The sequence below is a fragment of the Dipodomys merriami genome, unplaced genomic scaffold, assembly GCF_024711535.1.
Source record: "Dipodomys merriami isolate MVZ:Mamm:240054 unplaced genomic scaffold, mDipMer1.0.p SCAF_50, whole genome shotgun sequence".
Lineage (NCBI taxonomy): Eukaryota > Metazoa > Chordata > Mammalia > Rodentia > Heteromyidae > Dipodomys > Dipodomys merriami.
In genome coordinates this window covers 10,170,144-10,188,343 of record NW_027206069.1, presented here as the reverse complement: position 1 = coordinate 10,188,343, position 18,200 = coordinate 10,170,144, and the positions used below count along the sequence as shown (strand labels likewise).

Here is an 18,200-nt window from a genome sequence, read left to right as displayed (position 1 = left end):
TCTGATTAAATATGTTATCACCACAAGAAAGTCTTCCCATAAGGACCTCAAAAGCACATCAGATTATGATTGTCTGAAACAGATGACTTCATCAGAAAATACTGATTGGACCTAGGAGTATCACAGATCAAATAATAAGCCAAGTGGTTAAGCCCAAGGGTAGAAAATCTTACATACCGTTAGTTACCCTTTTCAATAAAAATGTCTTAATTTACAGAATTCATTGAGTAGGATAAAGACTGTTATAAGTGCCCATACCTTTTACTGATTATCTTGACTGCAAATGCCTGGTTACTTTTTTTGTGTATGCACTTTCGACAGATGGAAAAGCTTCCTTCACCAAGTGGTTTGTCCTTTAGATCTAGGTCATAGTGCTGATAGAATGGAGAGTCCTGATGAGAAAGTAACAACACTTAAGAAAAGGTGATACACAAAGATTGTGTAAAACTGTGGAGTATGAAAGTACCAGATAATCCTCTATCATTATTAAGAGGAATTGTTCAAATTGATGATACTACTTCTCTTTTTTTTTGGGTCCGGCCGTGGGGCCTGAACTCTTGGCCTGGGCGCTGTCCCTCAGCTCTTCAGCTCAAGGCTAGCGCTCTATTTCTTTTTGCTTATGTGGTGCTGAGGAATCGAACCCAGGGCCTCAGGCATGCAAGGCAAGCGCTCTACCACTGAGCTACCTTCCCAGCCCTGATGATACTACTTCTCTAAGGCGAATTTCCATTTACTTATCCATTTTCTAAAATGACACATTAGTTGAGTGCTAAAAATATCCAATCCACTGGCCTTAGCACACTGATTATTGTTCACATTTAAGTGCTTATGGGGGCCACATGTGCACCACTGGGAACCACATGCACGAACCTTTGTCATGGCACTCCTGGCAACGGTTGTCACTCCAGGACGTTCTACTCCCATGTGAAACTGGAGGGGGTCTATAACAGCTGCATTACGCTTGAAGAGGATAGAAGGAGCAACAAAGGAGTAACCCTAAAAAAAGGGAAGGAATGGCAAAAGAAAATTTGCTTTGCAGTTTGGCATGGACTAGTTCGTGATCAGAAAGACATTCAAATATTTGTTGAGATGAATGCAATCTTACTTCATTTGCAATTCCAAATGAGGGTTATCTCAATTGTCTAGAAAAAATGCTTTTAGAAGGAGATATAATGCCACCTTCTGGTAAAATGAAACCAGTTCAAAAATCAAGGTAGAAAAAGCTTCCTCCTGCAGGTGACCATACATACCAAACCTACAGTGTGGTCAAGAAATAAACTTCTGTTTGTTAAATAACAAGGAAGGAAGGAAGGAAGGAAGGAAGGAAGGAAGGAAGGAAGGAAGGAAGGAAGGAAGGAAGGAAGGAAGGAAGGAAGGAAGGAAGGAAGGAAGGAAGGAAGGAAGGAAGGAAGGAGGGAGGGAGGGAGGGAAGGAAGGAAGGAAGGGAGAGAGAAAGAGAAAGAAAGAGAAAGAAAGAGAGAAAGAGAAAGAGAGAAAGGGAGAGAAAGAAAGAAAGAAGATGAGAGAGAGAAGGAGGGAGGGATAGAGGGGGAAGGAAGGAAGGAGAGAAGAGGAAGGAGAGAGGGGATGAGGGGATGGTAAAGGAGGGAACGGGAGAGAAGGAGAAGAGGGGAGTGAACAACTTCCTATTCAAATCCCAAAATCTCACTCTGGACTGTAATTCTTTCACATAGTTGATAAAAGTTTGCTTATAAACACAACTAACTTCTTAAAAAAATACAATCAAGGTACTAAAAAAAGTGACTGAACTCAAGAAAATGGAAGTTCTCTGAAGCATGCCTGGCCAGAGAACGCAGGCACACTCCCTGTGGATTATTACCTGAAACAGCCTCTCAGAGCTCTGGGGCAGGGCAGCCGGAGAATAGGTGGGGTCCATTTCTGTAAACTCTTCGGCAAAGTTGCTCACATCTAGTTCATCTCGGATGACTGGCTTAAATGGTGCAGGCACTTTTTTAGCAGCTAAGTCATCCCAATTTATTTTCTAAAGCAGAGAACGAAGATTGGGATAAAGCAACAAGCCAAAATATAGTTCTATGAATAGCAAGGATAGATTAGACTTCAGTTGATCAATAAGGACAGAGGCTAAAAATAAGGGCATATGTTTCAAACTGATAATTAAAAATATGTAGGAGTCTATTTTCAGACCCCGCTCCAGCTGATGCAGATCTGAAAGTGAGCTCCAGCTGTTCCTCTCCAGGATTCCCACAGTGTCCTCTGGGGGGCACCAACACACCTGGTCATTTTTAGAGATAACAGGAAAAGTACTTTTGTCCACAATCTTCTGAGAAAGAGTTAAGCTAAATAGCTACTCAGGAGACAGATCTGAGGAATACGGCTCAACGCCAGCCCAGGCAGGGATGTTAGTGAGGCTCTTATCTCCAATTAGCCACTCAAAAACTAGAAGTGGAGCTGTGGCTCAAAGCGGTAAAGCACTAGCCTTGTTCAAAGGCACTCAGAACAACACACAGGGCCTAGGTTCAAGCCCTGTAATTGAAAAAAAATACAATAAAATAAAAAAATTCAAACCAAACCACAATAAAGGGCTTTAAAATATTTTATGAATATGAACATTAATTTCAAGGAAACATTCTTGTCTTTTTATTTTTTCCTTCTCTGACAAATGTTTTACTGGCTACTTTCCATATAGTAAAAAAAATAATATATTCAATACAGTAGACAATATTTTGTACGCTAGATGCCAATGTAACAGGAATCCTTTCTCACTTATGTAAAAAATTTTTCTTAAATCTAGAAACTCAGTACTAGTGGTGGACAGGTTTTTTAGAGGCCATTTCATTCAATTCTTCTGCTACACTTGCTTTTCCTCTAGATCACCCGCACAGAGTGAAAAATAAGCTCACTTGCCAGTTACAGGTGGTCATGCCTGTAATCCTAGCTACTCAATAGGCTGATACCTAAGGGATCTTTGTTCACAGCCAGTCCAGGCAGACAAATCTGAGCAGCAAAAATCCTAACCAGCAAAATGGTAGAAGTAACTGGGCACCCACTGGCTCATGGCTGTAATCCTAGCTACTCAGAAAGCTCAGATCTGAGGATCAAGGTTCAAAGCCAGCCTGCACAGGAAAGTCTGTAAGACTCTTACAACAACTAAACATCAAAAAGCTGGATGTAGAACTGTGGTTCAAGTGGTAGAGTGCTAGCCTTGAGCACATTAGCTCAGGGAGAGTACTCAGGCCTGGTGTTCAAGTTCACATGTGCGTGCACACACACAAAGCTGGAAGTGTTGTTGCTCAAGTTGCATAGTGCCAGCCTTGAGCAAACAAGCTAAAGGACAGTGCCTTGGCCCTGAGTTCAAGGCCCAGACCCAGCATTAAAAAAAAAAAACCTCACTGTGAATCAAGCATTAGTTATGTATAAAGTTTAATTAACACGGTGATGTAGTTGCTCTTTTCTCTTCTAACTGTAGTCAAGCATTTGAGATGCTGTTTCTTATTCCCCAAAGAAATCTATGCTACCTTTCCACCCAAGTCAGAACTGTCAGCTAAATGACACATTTTATATTATTCAAATTCAACTCTCTCCTCTTAATGTTCCTTCTGTCACTTCAAACAACCTCAGATAATACCTGCTGAACTGAAATCTACAGATTTCCAATTATTATGTCTTCAGATTGATAGTAAAATATACCATTATTTTATGTATTATTAAGAAAAAAAAGCATTATTCACAGAATAAGATGATATGTAGGTTAATTTCAATGATGGAACATGTAAAAACTTGTCCTTCTTGGTTGAAGAAATTGAGCAAGTTTAATCAACCATCACAATCTGTTCTTATTATGTTCCTTGAAGGTAATGGAAATAAAATTATTAAATCAGTTTAGCTCTTTTCCTGTATGTGGCTATAATGACTCCCATTGAGAAGCATGATTTGTACTAGACAACTATAATGAGATTAAGAGAAACTTTCTAAAGTGAAGGGATTTAAAGAAATATGTTGTTGGCAGAAAAATAATGAATAAATAGAAAAATGAATGCTATTTTGATCTTCTATCCATGTACCATTTATAAAGAAAGGACTATTAAGATCTTTACAAGAAGGATTTCCAGCTTTCCAAGAGTCTGTTATTTAAAAAATCCTTTCTAATTATAAAAAGTCAAAGTAATTAAGCAGATTAAAATTACTATCTAAGCCATTAAGAATAAAAATTCTTCTAATATGAAAGGAATATCCCCAAAATGATAAAAACAGTATCTTAGGAAAATGATTAAATTTTATCTGATTGTCAACTTTTAAGCCAAACTGACAAGACATTTGAAAGTTTGTTTAAATAACATTCTTCCTAAGCCATATGTATTTATGAAATGCCATATTGAGTTCAACTTATATACAATGTACTTCTCATGGTTACTGCACTCTGGAAGTTGTACAGCAATAATTTTTAGCGATTACGTTTAGAGACTGCTTGCTCATTTTTGACTATAGAAATGCTGAGATGGTTTGATTTTCAAGTTTTTATACTTTTTTTCTACCATGTGCACACACAAACACACATACCCCACATACAGGCTAAGCAAGTAATTTACCACTGAAATACACTCCGGCCTCATTTTTCTTTATTTTAAAAACAATAAATAATGTGAAAACCCATCTTTGTTTTAGCTTGGTCTTTTTCATTTGTTTTAGTGATTATACAAAAGATTACAGAATAAAAATAAAATATAACTTGGATGCTTCTTTTATGCTATCAGTCAGTAATTCAGTATTTTGGTGTTTACTTGGAATAAACTGAGAAAACTAAATTGAACAGATCAATTGCTATCCCATGGAATGGTCTCATTTGCATTTTGGAAAAGCACTATCAGACACAATGAGAATATATGTTACAGATGCTACAAACCACTGCAGGATGGAAAAATGGAATGCTATTCTGTTTCTCCACTGACCATGCATTTACAGAGGAAAAGACCATTTAAGGTTTTTTTTTGTTTTGTTTTGTTTTGTTGTTGTTTTTTGGTCAGTCTTGGGGCTTGAACTCTGGGCCTGGGCACTGTCCCTCAGCATTTCAGCTCAAGGCTAGCACTCTACCACTTGATCCACAGCACCACTTCTGGCTTTTTCTTCTTATGTGGTCCTGAGGAATTGAACCCTGGGCCTCATACACGCAATGCAAGGCAAGCCCGCTACCACCTTCCCAGCCCAAAGGATTTTACAAATAAACTCTGGTCCTTCCTAGAAAGTCTTTTCCATTTTAAAAGAAAAGCACAATGTAGGTGAAAGTAGGTGGAAAGTGAACTCCAAGAATGTTGAACTTGCAAAACACAGCAGAGGTATGAAACTCTAAATTTTAAATTCACTAAACTTTACCTGAAAAAAGAGGTGTTCTTTGATTTCATCTGCATCCCTTGGGCCACATCCCAGCCTTTTCTTGGGATCTTTCATCAGAAGATGCTGAATGAGGTCTTTAGCTAGAGCACTCATTTCTTGGGGATACGGTGGCTCACTTTTTAATATTCTCCTGTAGGCAGATAAAACTTGATGTTAACACAACCAGAAAATGAAGTTATAGTAATAACATTTTTAGTGAAACCATCTATGGTGAAACATGTTATTATTGGACTTAATGTCAGAAAAGATATTTAAGATGAATCAATAATTAGCCTCAATATAGTTGAAAAAATATTAAAAAATGAAATATCATCCAGTCAAATTTCTAAAACTCAAACATTTCTCAATGTAAGTCCATCTTAATGGAAAGCTACAATCCCAAATATTTTTCTTTTCTTTCTTTTTTTTGGGGGGGTCCGGTCATGGGGCCTGAACTCTGGGCCTGGGCGCTGTCCCTCAGCTCTTCAGCTCAGGGCTAGTGCTCTACCACTTGAGCCACAGGGGCACTTCTGGCTTTTTTTCTTTTTTTGCTTATGTGGTGCTGAGGAATCGAACCCAGGGCCTCATGCATTCAAGGCAAGCGCTCTACCACTGAGCCACCTTCCCAGCCCCCCAAATAGCCTCCTCCATGTTACTGTTCTTTCCCTGTGCCCTTAGCCCAGACGGCTCATAAGGGAGGCTGACCTACCTAGAGCAAATCTGAATCAAATGGATAGGGATCAGTTTTTGATTTCTGAAAATGGGCACCCAGAAGCCATGCGCTGGTGTTTCATGCCTATACTTAGAGGGCTAATATCTGAGGATCACCATTCAAAGCCAGTCTAGAAAGGAAAATCCCTGAGACTTTTATCTCCAATTAACTTCTAAGAAAGATTAAAGTGGAGCTGTGGCTCAAGTGTCAGAGCACTAGCTTAGCTCAAGGAGAGTCCCCAGGCCCTGAGTTTAAGCCCCAAGACTGGCAAAAAAAGCTAGGTTTTTCACAGGGTGAAAGCACCTGCTTCATTATTGCTACTATCCCATAGACAGAAAGCCCTTCCAGGAAGATGGAATACAGAGAGGAAAATCTAATTACTATAGAAAAAAGTTAAAAAAAGAAAGTAAATGCGTTTCTTGATGAGAAATTTATTCTGCAGTCCCAGAAGAAATCAATCCAATCCACTTGACCCTTTTCCCATGAAGAGACAGATCAATAATGATTATTATTTTTTGCTGGTCATGGGGCCTGAACTCTGGGCCTGGGCGCTGTCCCTCAGCTCTTCAGCTCAAGGCTAGCGCTCTACCATTTGAGTCGTAACACCATGTCTGGCTTTTTTCTGCTTACGTGGTGCTGAGAAATTGAACCCAGGGCCTCATGCATGCAAGGCAAGCACTCTACCACTGAGCCACCTTCCCAGCCCCCAGATCAATAATTTAATGAGTAAAATTATTGGAGGGAATTAACTAAAATTAAGACTTCACCATAATATTCATGAAGACCAAGAGCTATTTTATCACTGTGGTTTATAACAAAGTGTTATTTGGTAGTACTTTCTCCTCTTCCTACTCTTCCTTCTTTTACTTTCCCCCACCCTTCCTCCTTTTCTTCTTCTATACGGTGCTGGTATATTCTATACGGGGCTAGAATAGTGCCTACATATGGTGTTTTTGTTTGCTCAAGGTTGGTTCACTACCACTTGAGCCACAGTCCCGCTTCCAAGCATTATTATTTGGATTACAACAAAGATACAATATGCATTTTATAACGTACAGGACAAAACTAGAAAATAAATGTGTGATGGTATAGCATGGTATGATGGTGAACTGAGGCCAGACAAGAGTTAGATTCTGACTCTGTTCCTTACTGGCTGTGCAATCTTGACATAATGAATTAAGTTCATTCATACATGTACAGTGGGAATGATTGCACACACCTAAAATGGGAATTGTGAGCTAACATGTATTATGCTTAAAAGAATTTGGAATCCACCAAGTATTTGATAATGTAAGCTCATTGTTCTACTCCCTCAATCTAAGGTAATAAAATATAAAGGAAACAGGCATAGAAGCCGTGTCAAGTACCCATTGAAAATAATAGAAGCCAACCTCTGCTGGCTCTACTTAGGAGGTAGAGATTTGAGGCTCACCGTTCAAAGCCAGACTGGGAAAGAAAGTCTGTGAGATGCTCATCTCCAATTAACCACCAGAAAATTGGAAGTGGCAGTGTGACTCAAAAGTGGTAGCCTTTAGCACTAGCCTTGAGCAAAAGAGCTCAGGAGAGGCCAGGTTCTGAGTTCAAGCCCCACAACCAACAAAAAGAAAAGACTGAAGTTAGAATTGTGTGTGTGTGTGTGTGAGACAGAGGGGAGAGAGAGAGAGAGAGAGAGAGAGAGAGAGAGAGAGAGAGAGAGAGAGAGAGAGAGAGAGAGAGAGAGAGAGAGAGAGAGAGAGAGAGAGAGGGAGAGGGAGAGGGAGAGGGAGAGGGAGAGGGAGAGGGAGAGGGAGAGAGAGAGTATACACGCATGTACCATTCCTAGGGCTTGAACTCAGGGCCTGCATGCTGTCCTTTAGTTCTTTTGCTCAGAGCTAGCAGTCTACCACTTGAACCCCAGCTCCACTTCTGGCTTTTTAGTGGTTAATTGGAGATAAGAGTCTCACAAACTTTCCTGCCTGGGGTTGGCTTCAAACTGTGAGCCTCAGATCTCAGCCTCCTGAGTAGCTATGATTATAGACCTGAGCTACTGGCACCTCAGAGCTATAATGTTTGACAAAAATTTACAGCAGTGCAGTTGATATCAAAGCTACTTCAACTTCAAGGATTCTATTCTAGGAATTTGAAGTAAAGGTTGGTAGATCAAGTAAGAGAAAGAATTCCTCTCTTGATATTTTGCTTCCCCCATTGCTCACTGCTTGCAGGATTTTTAAGCATTAGCAGACAGCCCTCTCCTTAAAGTAGGCCCTATGCATGTCTGAAAAAGAAACTTGAGATCTGCTTTCCCGGGAAAAAAGCCTTTCCATTTTCATCTTTACTGTATGTTTTGAAGGAAGGAATTGTGTTTAGGATCAGGGCTTTTGAGGCATACTGTTAGTGACCTTCACTATTTGCTGCACTAGAGCAGAAAAATTTGCCCACATCTAACATATTAGGAACTGACTCTGCACCATGTTATTTTTAAGTCCCAGGAAGGCTTCAGTGCATACTGGAAGTCTCCTTTGTGCCCAGTGCCATGGAAAGTAACAGCCAGTCCTGTGATGATATACAAAGCAGAAATGCCCACAACAGTCCATCTCAAAAGCAACAATGGAAAACAGATACAGCTTCACTGAATGCCAAGCCTGGAAGACAAGCACAAGGAGACCTCAGCCTGGGAGCTTATGGTAGGCTCGCCAACAACAGCACTGGTGCACAGCTAAGGGGGTCAGCACCGTCACTTTTAAGGAACTAAAGAGGAATGTCAGAAGAAACTGAGCTGCTATCTGAAGGAATTTCTGCTGGAAATAGGGCTGGTGACGGGAGTTCAAGTTCCCTGGCAGGGTAGAGAGAGTTGGTCTATTTCTGTTAGAAAGCTTCAGGGCTAGGGCAGGGCCTAGAGAGAGGGAGAGGCAGGCTCACCTCGTTTTTCCTCAGATTTACACGGATCCTTGAGATGGGCTGGGGTAAGACAAAAGTGACAAGATGCAGCCAGGCTGTGGGAAGAGAATCACACTGCACTGAGAGGCAAAAAAGGCAACAGGCTGAGCAAGGGTCTTCTTGTTCTGGACGATGACAAGGCTTTCTTCTGCACCACTCTGCTGCACACAGGGGTCCTGGGGAGGGGGGGAGCGTCTATGCATGTGGGCAGTTATAAGACACTACTGCCATGCTGACTTCCCCAGCTGGGGTGGCCCACACTGTTGCTGGACTCATCACTATGGCTGGATATGCCCTCTGTGGAGTGGGAAGCCATGTGCAGGTGTCTGGAAGGGCCTTTGACTGGAGATGTGCTGAGGACACACCGTGTTTCTTCTCCTGTATCCTCTTACAGATTCCAGCCCACTGTGGCATGGGAGTACACATGCATCCGAACCCCAGGCCCCTGCTGGCTCTGCAGAATCGGCCCTGCAGGGGTGAGGGTACAGTGGAAGATTCCTGGGACACTTGTCATCACATCTCCTGGTCCCTATGGGATGGAAGCCAATGCTGCACTTCACCCCCTCCAAAGTGCTTTAGCTGTGAATTGGTGAGAACTGTTAATTTTTTTTTTCTGGCTTCAAAACAGATCATGGGAACTCTGGACATGAACTGTTAATCAGGTGAGCCCAAATACATCTCAGAACTTTCTGTAGACTCAGAACAGGCTCTGAGTTGATGTCCCATAAATAACATTTCATGAGTCACGTCACTACTGAAGCCGCACAGCAGCCCCAAGACTACTAGTAAGGCCAATCTGATAGAGGAAAGTGTTATTCTTTTGAAAGCAGAAAATATAAATATTACTTAAAACTTTAGCAAGACAGTTTAAAACATGTATATACTTGCGAAAGTAAGCACATAACAGCTAAGAAAATTCTGAGAAAGCAAATTCAGAATGATCTGCCTATCACTAACCGAAATATATTGTAAAACTTAATTGAGGTGGCAGCAAAATAAATCAACAGTTAAATCAAGTACATGAGCAGACATCTTGAAAATACAAAGTATTTATAAAAAGTTAGTATTGTTTTTAAATGCAACTGGTCTACCTAGAAAAGAGTACTTTGTTGAACAAATGTGAAGAAACCAATATCACAATCCCAAATAAACTCCGAATGGACTTACAGATTTCACCTAAGAAACAAAATTAAATGAAATTAAAATCTGAACTAATTAAAAAAAACACATCTAAAGCTTTTCATGAGTGTTTAGTTCCTGAAAGCCCTGGGATAAAAAGAATTTAAAACTTACAAGCTTCAACACTTCAAAGGACAGACAGGACATCAGAGTTAAAATAAAACCTATGATGGGAAGGGGAGGAGTGGACAGGAAGTGAGATGGGTAGAACGGCAACTGGCTAGGATGGTAAAGCATTAGTGTTCAATCGGGGCAGTGAGTATATGAGTTTGAAAATTTAATACTAGAATGTTTTAGAAGAAGTGAGATGATGAAACTTCAAGCATGTATTCTATATGTTCACTGAATTATACAGGAAAGAACGAATGGTCCATAAGGAAGCATCACTTAGCACAGCAATATAAGAAACAATAGTACATGCTCATTTCTTCAGCCCAGCTTAGGGGCAGGAGGCTTGCTCCAGTGTCACCTTCCCAGAGAAACCTTCCCAACCACCCTATCAAAATCAGTTGTTTCCCTTTACTGTCTGACTTTTCTTCTTGGCACTTATAGCATATTACATATGTATTTGTTTATAATTTACTTCTCCTAACTAAATAGATAAACTCCAGAGGAGTAAGAGACTGGTTTTGCTCACTGCATTATCTCCAGGGCCTCCAACACTGTGTGGCATATAGTATATTTTCAATGGATAGTGAGGAAACAAATACTTTATCACTGCCCATTTAATATACCTTGCTCACTCAGAATCTGAGGCCTGCTTACTTGCGGATGGCATGTCCTCTGCTGGTGCATTAGTCAACTTTTTATCACTATGACAAGACAACTGAGAGGAGAAAGAATTTATTTTGACTCATGGTTTCAGTCCATGTTTAGCTGGCTCCATTGCTGTGGGCCTGAAGAAAGGCTGGAGAACATGTGGTGGAGCAAAGCTGCTCACCCTATGGCAGCTGGGAAGCAGAGACAGGGGAATGGGGTGAGGGACAAGACGTAAACTTCAATGGCACACTCTCCCCATTTCATTCATGAAGACAGGCCTATTGCCTAAATAGCATCATCAGCTAGGTGTGTGGGACAATTCATATTCAATCCAAGACACAAGAGTTGTTTCTATCTATCTTTCATTTAAAAGTCTATCATCTATCCTATTTCGTGACTTATGTTGATGATTTACTTTCAGTCAAAATCACTTACACACTATCCTGAGTTTAAAAGAGCTTTTGCTTGAAAATCTTGACCAACATGAGAGCAATAGGTAAGCAGAGGGGTACATACGCAGTAGTACATTATTAGATAGTCGTTTACAAATTATTACCCAAGTTTGCAACAAGAGCATGCTATGATAAAACTTAAGCCACAACTGGGAAGTACAGAAGTTACTTCTAGTGTGAGCGAATTATCGCATGTCAATGAAAAAGACTAAAATGATATATATCAAAGTATTAGCAGTGCCTGTCTCTGAATGTTGTTATTGACAGTTTCCTCTTCAGGCATGTTAACAGCTATTGGGAACATGATTTTCAGACTAAGAATTAAACAAACTTCATGAACAAAAGCACTGACAGAACTCCTTCACCAGATCATTGGCAGGGAAGCAAGGGAGTCTAAAGCCTGCCACATGCAGGGGCTGCTGTGTGCGCTTGCCACCATCTGCAAGGATTCTTTGGGTGCCAGGCCTCCCACTACTCCATCATGAATGCCTCCCTGCCACTCTGGTCCCCGAGGAACCACACCTGCTCTCTACTTCCTCAGCATTCCTCCTGCTACTCTTACATTTGCCAAAACTCCCTGATACTATGCTCTTACATGTATTTATTTTTATCTCCACACACATTATATACGTTTTCTTAGGAAAAGAACTAGGCCTTCATATTTGTAGGAGTAAAAAAACCCAACTCAACAAATACTCCATGCTTAAAAACAAACAAACACCAATTCTCCCTATTGTCTGTGGGTTGTTATTTTGTAGCCCTTTTTCTGAAATAAACGTTTGCCAGGCTAGGAAAGAAATCAGCAGCATGGAAATAAAACCATGGGATAACATGAAACAAACCCTGGTCCAGCCTCACAGTAGCTCAGGATCCTTGGGAAATGAACACCTCTATTTGTTTGTTTTATTGGTCGTGGGACTTGAATTCTGGGCCTGGGCCCTATTCCTGAAATCTTGCTCAAGCTAGTGCTCTACCACTTTGTGTCTCAGCACAAAGTTTTTGAGTAGTTAACTGGATATAAGAGTCTCACAAAGACTTTTCTGCCAGGGCTGGCTTCTAACTGCGATCCTCAGATCTCAGCCTCCTGAGGAGTTAGGATTACAGGCATGAGCCACCAGCACCTGAGTCATCTGTTTTTCATCCATGTGACAGTACATGTTACTTCCTACTGGTCAGGGGTATAAGGATTCCAGGGCATCGTGTGGGTGGCTTCTTACCATAGAAGCTGGCATGTAGCCATCCTCTAGTGAACAGTGCTGTGGATAATTCCATAGGCCTTTCTGCCCAAATGATAGTCGTCAGGCCATTAACAACCTTTGAGTATTTTGCAGATCTTCTTTGGTCCCTGTGCCTATTTTTCCTTTAGCCATAGCAGATGGCTAATCAAGAATAATGAAATGAGATACTTTGGCTGGTGACTTCACCTGCTTCTGTGGAATTTGTATCTACCCTCAACTTATATAAATGAGCTATAAATACATACAGTGTATAATGACATTTTGGTTAGTGATGGACTACATACACTACAGTGACCTCTTACATTGTCTGGTGATGCTGTAGTCATGTTCATCTAAGTCCAATGTAAGGAGTTCATCCCATGATGTGCTTCTCAGACCACATCCCCATTAACAGGTGGTGTGTGGCCATACTTCACTCTCACATAAGGCATTTTGTTGCTCTTTTGTGCTTAGCATGCTTCTACTTTACTGCCTGAGAAGCCATCTGACAGTTGCCTACCCCTGCCACTGCTTCTAGTGCCCAAGGAAAACCCCGTTCCTTATCAAGTCAGAGAAACCAAAGATGTATGCATATCTGGCAGATTTTGCTAAAAGTTTTTTTTTCTCCCTGAACTTACAGCATCTCCCTCCTAAAAGTGAGAGTACTTCCCAAGAACTGCCCTGACTCTCCACGGTTAAGGCTTCTGTAGCACACAAGTGAATGGTCACAGATTACTGGTGGCTTTTGTTTATCAGATGCAATTGAATGTGTCAGTCTCCCAGGTGGGCACAAATTACCTAAGTTGTGAATGCTGGGATCTTACCACACTTACTATAGCTGTTATTGACAGATGTCTTTCTTCCTCCTATACTTTGTGACCCAGTCAATGGTTTTGAAGCTTTTCTGTTCATTCTATTACCACTACCAGAGTACCTTTTTCTAGAAGGGGTGAAATGATGGTGACAGGTGAGGGTACAGAGCCAGACTCTGGGGCTTTTGGGCCAACTGGCTATAAGTGCCAGTAAAAATTAAATCAGCCGTTAGAGCCCAGAGCAGAGCACAATGCAAGATTTTTTTTCTCTTAAGGATTGTTAAATAGACAAGACCCATACCACAGTGGCAAGATTCTCATTCCAAAGGATGAGACCTCCTTAGGGACCATGGTGAACCATAAGCCTATGAGAAACAACCACAGGTTCTGTCAGAGGCCTGGGGAGTCATGAATGTAGAGGCCTCTCTTCCCTCCATCCCTTTCCAGGAGGCTAGGCTCTGAGGATTGTCGTTTGAAGCCAGCCTCGGCAGCAAAGAGGACAAGATGACACTTTTGTGGTTAAGTTGCAAAAATATTCCTTCATTCTAGCAGACTCTCTGCTGTCTGTCCCAACTCCTGTGCATTGAAGAAGCAAGCTGTCATGTTAGAGGCCCAGATGGCAAGGATCTGAGGATGGTCTTCAGAAAGTAAAGCAAAGAAACACCCTGTCCGTGATGATGATTCTTGGGTGAGAGGACATGATTAATTACAGTTTCCAAAGTCCCAGGCAAGCAAAAGGCTCCTCCTTGTAGAGGCAGGCAGAATAACCAAGGAGGACTTCCTGACTCACATACCCTGACAGAGAAAGTTCTATGCAGAAAGGTAACAAAAGCTAGTGGACACACAAAAGCCCATGCAACACTCATGAAATAAAAATAAGAAATAGATGAATGGAAAAGCTAAAGAGCAATGGCTCTCAAGTATATACTATAAATAGATTACAAGTATGTGAAAAATCTGGAAATGATTTCACAAAAACAGATCAAAGAACTGGAAAGGTTTATCCTACAATTGTCTTTGAGCTGGCATAGTGGCTCAACCTGTAATCTCAGCTACTGGGGAGAGGCAGAGCTCAGAAAGCTTGTGTGAAGCCAATGAGACTTCTATCTCAACAAAAAGATGGTGTGGTACTTGCTTGAGGTCCAGGCTATGTGGAAGCATTAAGTAGGAGGATCATGGTCTAGGCCACCAGAGAAAAAGGCACACACACACACACACACACACACACACACACACACACACACACACGCACACACACACGCACACACACGCACACACACACGCATGTGCACACACGAACTTATCTCTTATCCAAAAATAAGTAAAATGGACTGAGAACATGGCTTAGTGGTTAAATTTTTTAAATTTTTGTTTGGGGTCTGGTCGTGGGGCCTGAACTCTGGGCCTGGGCACTGTCCCTCAGCTCTTTAGCTCAAGGCTAGCGCTCCACCACTTGAGCCACAGCACCACTTCTGGCTTTTTTCTTTTTGCTTATGTGGTGCTGAGGAATAGAACCCAGGGCCTCATGCATGCAAGACAAGCGCTCTACCACTGAGTCACCTTCCCAGCCCCAGTGGTTAATTTTTTTTAAATGCCTAGAAAATAGGAGGCTCTGAGTTCAAATCCCAGGTGGAAAAATTTCCTTTGAGTACTTGCAACAAATAAAAAGACTGAACAAAATCACTGTATATTTTTGAGTGGACAGGACAAGGATTAACAAAGAGAGATTAAAGAAAGATAATTATTTTATTTATAATTTATTATATTATTTATATATTATTTTAAGGGGAGGGAAACTTGATACAACTGAAGTTGACTGATACTGAATAGGGCTTTAGTGAAAACACCTACTCAACAAAGCCAAACTTATAGTGATGACACATGACTGCCAGTGATTTTCCCCAAGGGAGAGAGTAACTTTTTATGTTATTTATTCATTACACAAAGGAGTTGCATCTTGATCACTGACACCTTGTTCATCATTCTCCTCCATCCCTTCTGACCCCAACGCTTCCCTCAATTTTCTTAATTTTGTAGGACATGCATTGAACTTTATGACAGTATCCTCCCACTTCCTTTCTTCATGCATCCATCCCCTTCCTTTTGACCCTACTCTGTTTTTGAGTGCCCGTTTCCTAGTGTTTAAGTTCTTATATTTTGAATTTTGATATGCCATAAAGTCATTTTTATTTTTATTTTAGGTCACCTGCACACAAGAAACAACATGAATAATTACTTTTAAATGTCTCAAAAACAAAACAAAACAAAACTCAGCAGAGTTCAGGGAAGAACACAATAATTAAGGAATGGGAGAATTCAATAACAAGAAAAGGCCTTAGCTAATTAAGGCATGTGGAGATAAGATAATTAATCTCAACTATACTATTTTAAGAAGAACCCTTCAGGCAAGATTTTTTTTTTCAGAAAGAACGATCAGAATGATTATCTGAAATAAAAGGCAGTGCAGAGCAATTCAGTTGTTACACTGTTTTTGTATTTCAGTCCCACATACATATACAATCAGAGGTTTATGTCTCTGATCTAAACAAGTTTAGATAAAATTAATTTATACAACAAAGCAGATAACTGATTAACTAAAGGGCAGAAATCTTATTAAAATTTTTGAACGTTTATTTCAGGGATGGGGAACCTTTTCTCTGACCAGGGCTATTTGAATATTTACAACATTCATACAAAATTATCAGCTTAAGATTTAGTCTGCCTAATGTGATATCTGAAGTGCAGTGAGCTCTTGTGACAGCAAGTTTTGAAAAGAACTGCTCATACCGGTAAGCTGTTCTGATGCATACTTCAATGTACACTTCCTCAAAGTGGGAAATTCATTATTATTTATTACCGGTTACAGGCTTCAGGCCCTGAAAGGAGACTGTACCTAGCTTTCATGATCATCTCTATAGCTGTAAGTCATCAGGCACACCAGCTCCTGCCTGGTTGAATGGTATAGCAATGACATTCAATTCCATTTGTTTACTTTCCATACTCTTGAATCTTTCATTAAATTCCTTAATTTAGTTTTGCACATTCAAGTGTTGTTGTAAAGGGCTTTTATCTCTCCAGTACGGAAATAGATAAGATCAAGACATTCAGATCATTCAGTCAGTCTTCAAACTGGTTGTTGTTAAACCCTTTGCTTTTTACAAAATTTAAGTGTGACAACAAATGACATTGTTGAGCCACAACCATAGTGCATAGAGATTTTCTTGGTGCATAATGTAGTGGCATGTAATTAAATACTTGGATTAAAGACTGAGACAATTCAGTTCCTGCATGACAAATGTAATGAAACCTTTTTTTGAGCTAACCGTGACTGCATCTCTATCTCTAGGAAGGCCACCTAACTTTTCAAATGTTAGTTCAAGTTTTTCAATTGATAAAGCAAGTTTCTCACCTCTTGTACTGCCAAGCCTAGATAGCTTCCAGTGACAGCAGTTCTTCTTATGTGTCAAACTCTGTGGTTATCCCACAAATAACAAACACAGTGGGCAGTGTTATGTTCTTTGTCTTGTCATAAGCCAGAGAGAAAAGCTGGAAATCGCCTACAGAATCTTTCAATGTTTTTTTTCAATATCTTGTGCTAAGTCATTTATCTGAGCTGAGATGGTTCTCCAAGACAAACTTAACTCTCCACAACAATTTTACTTTGTCTGGAGCTAACAACCCCACAGTAGCCACCATGCACTATTTCACAAACTCTCTCTCAGTTTCTTTTCAAGTAGCTTGCCACTACAAAACTCCTTGGAGTAACACTGTCCCTGTCAGAATGAGACTTAGTAAAAGTAACTTCCTGTGATTCCAAACACTGCTGAACAGATGGACTTTGTCCAGATATTGCAAGTTTGGTTATTACCAAAACATCACTACAATTAAGCCTCTGACTTCAACAACAAAAAAATCATTTGTCCATTTCCCTTGGAAATATCAATATTCTTTATAGTCACCATTTGTAGGCTGTCACTGCACTTAAGTTTAATAACTACCCAATGTGTGTGTTTCATCAGCCATGTGATTGTTTGGCTTGGATTGAAGTTCTAATACTGCATCTTGGATTGAGAACATATCCAACATCCTTATCATCAAGGCTTGAGGTCTTTTCTTCATCTTCATGTGAGAGTTGGTGAGTATGGCTGTGTGGACATAATTACCAGCTGTGTTGACAAAGACGTGGACAACACTGTCATCAATCACTGGAGGCAAGGTCATCAACATCATAAGGAATCACAGCCCGTTGAATCTTGTCTTGTCATCAGGTTACCATAGTTTACACGGTGTGCTAGCAGTGTTGCATGGTGTTCATTCCCAGTGATGCTTGGCACCAACTGTCCTCTGAGTCATCACAGCATAGATAGGCCTCAGGCAGCCAATGTGAGCATACATGTCTATCCTGTCACATACCTGCACATGTTCCATCTGTTCTATGGTGGATGCTTTATTGTCTCATAAAATTTATTCTATTATGATGAATCGCTGAGTATTAACTTATGTTGCTATGAGAACGACTCCTGCATTTATTGAATTTCAAGTCTTGCCTGTGTTTGCCTCGGCAGAACCTGATCAAATGATTTCTTAGGCCTTCAATGACCCCTGGATCCCCACCTCTGACCTAACATTCTAGTTTTTAGATTTAAGACAATCTGATTCAAGCTTTCTTTTGTTTTTCTAAAATCAGAATGCCAAAAAGTCAATATAAATGGCTAACAAATGAAGTGAAATGTGCATGTCACTTGGCTTAAAATATTCCTGCCATCATAAGCAGTATACTTCTCTCTGTGTGCAATGAAAATGA

General features: G+C 40.5%; 1 protein-coding gene across 2 annotated transcripts in view; it reads right to left on the bottom strand.

The window, feature by feature from the left end:
• The window catches only part of LOC138810517 (ribosomal protein S6 kinase alpha-5-like), a 153,126-nt gene that overhangs the window by 24,127 nt on the left and 110,799 nt on the right, over positions 1-18,200 (bottom strand). Inside the window, exons 1-5 of one of the 2 annotated variants that reach the window (XM_069997741.1) lie at positions 8,960-8,978; positions 5,350-5,500; positions 1,841-2,002; positions 871-996; positions 259-392 (exon numbers count right to left, since the gene is read on the bottom strand). In XM_069997741.1, coding sequence (XP_069853842.1) covers positions 259-392; positions 871-996; positions 1,841-2,002; positions 5,350-5,463 — 536 coding nt within the window. In that variant the 5' untranslated portion in view covers positions 5,464-5,500; positions 8,960-8,978. Of the gene's footprint in view, positions 1-258; positions 393-870; positions 997-1,840; positions 2,003-5,349; positions 5,501-8,959; positions 8,979-18,200 lie in introns of those variants that run through there. The other variant, XM_069997740.1, reaches the window with a different exon arrangement.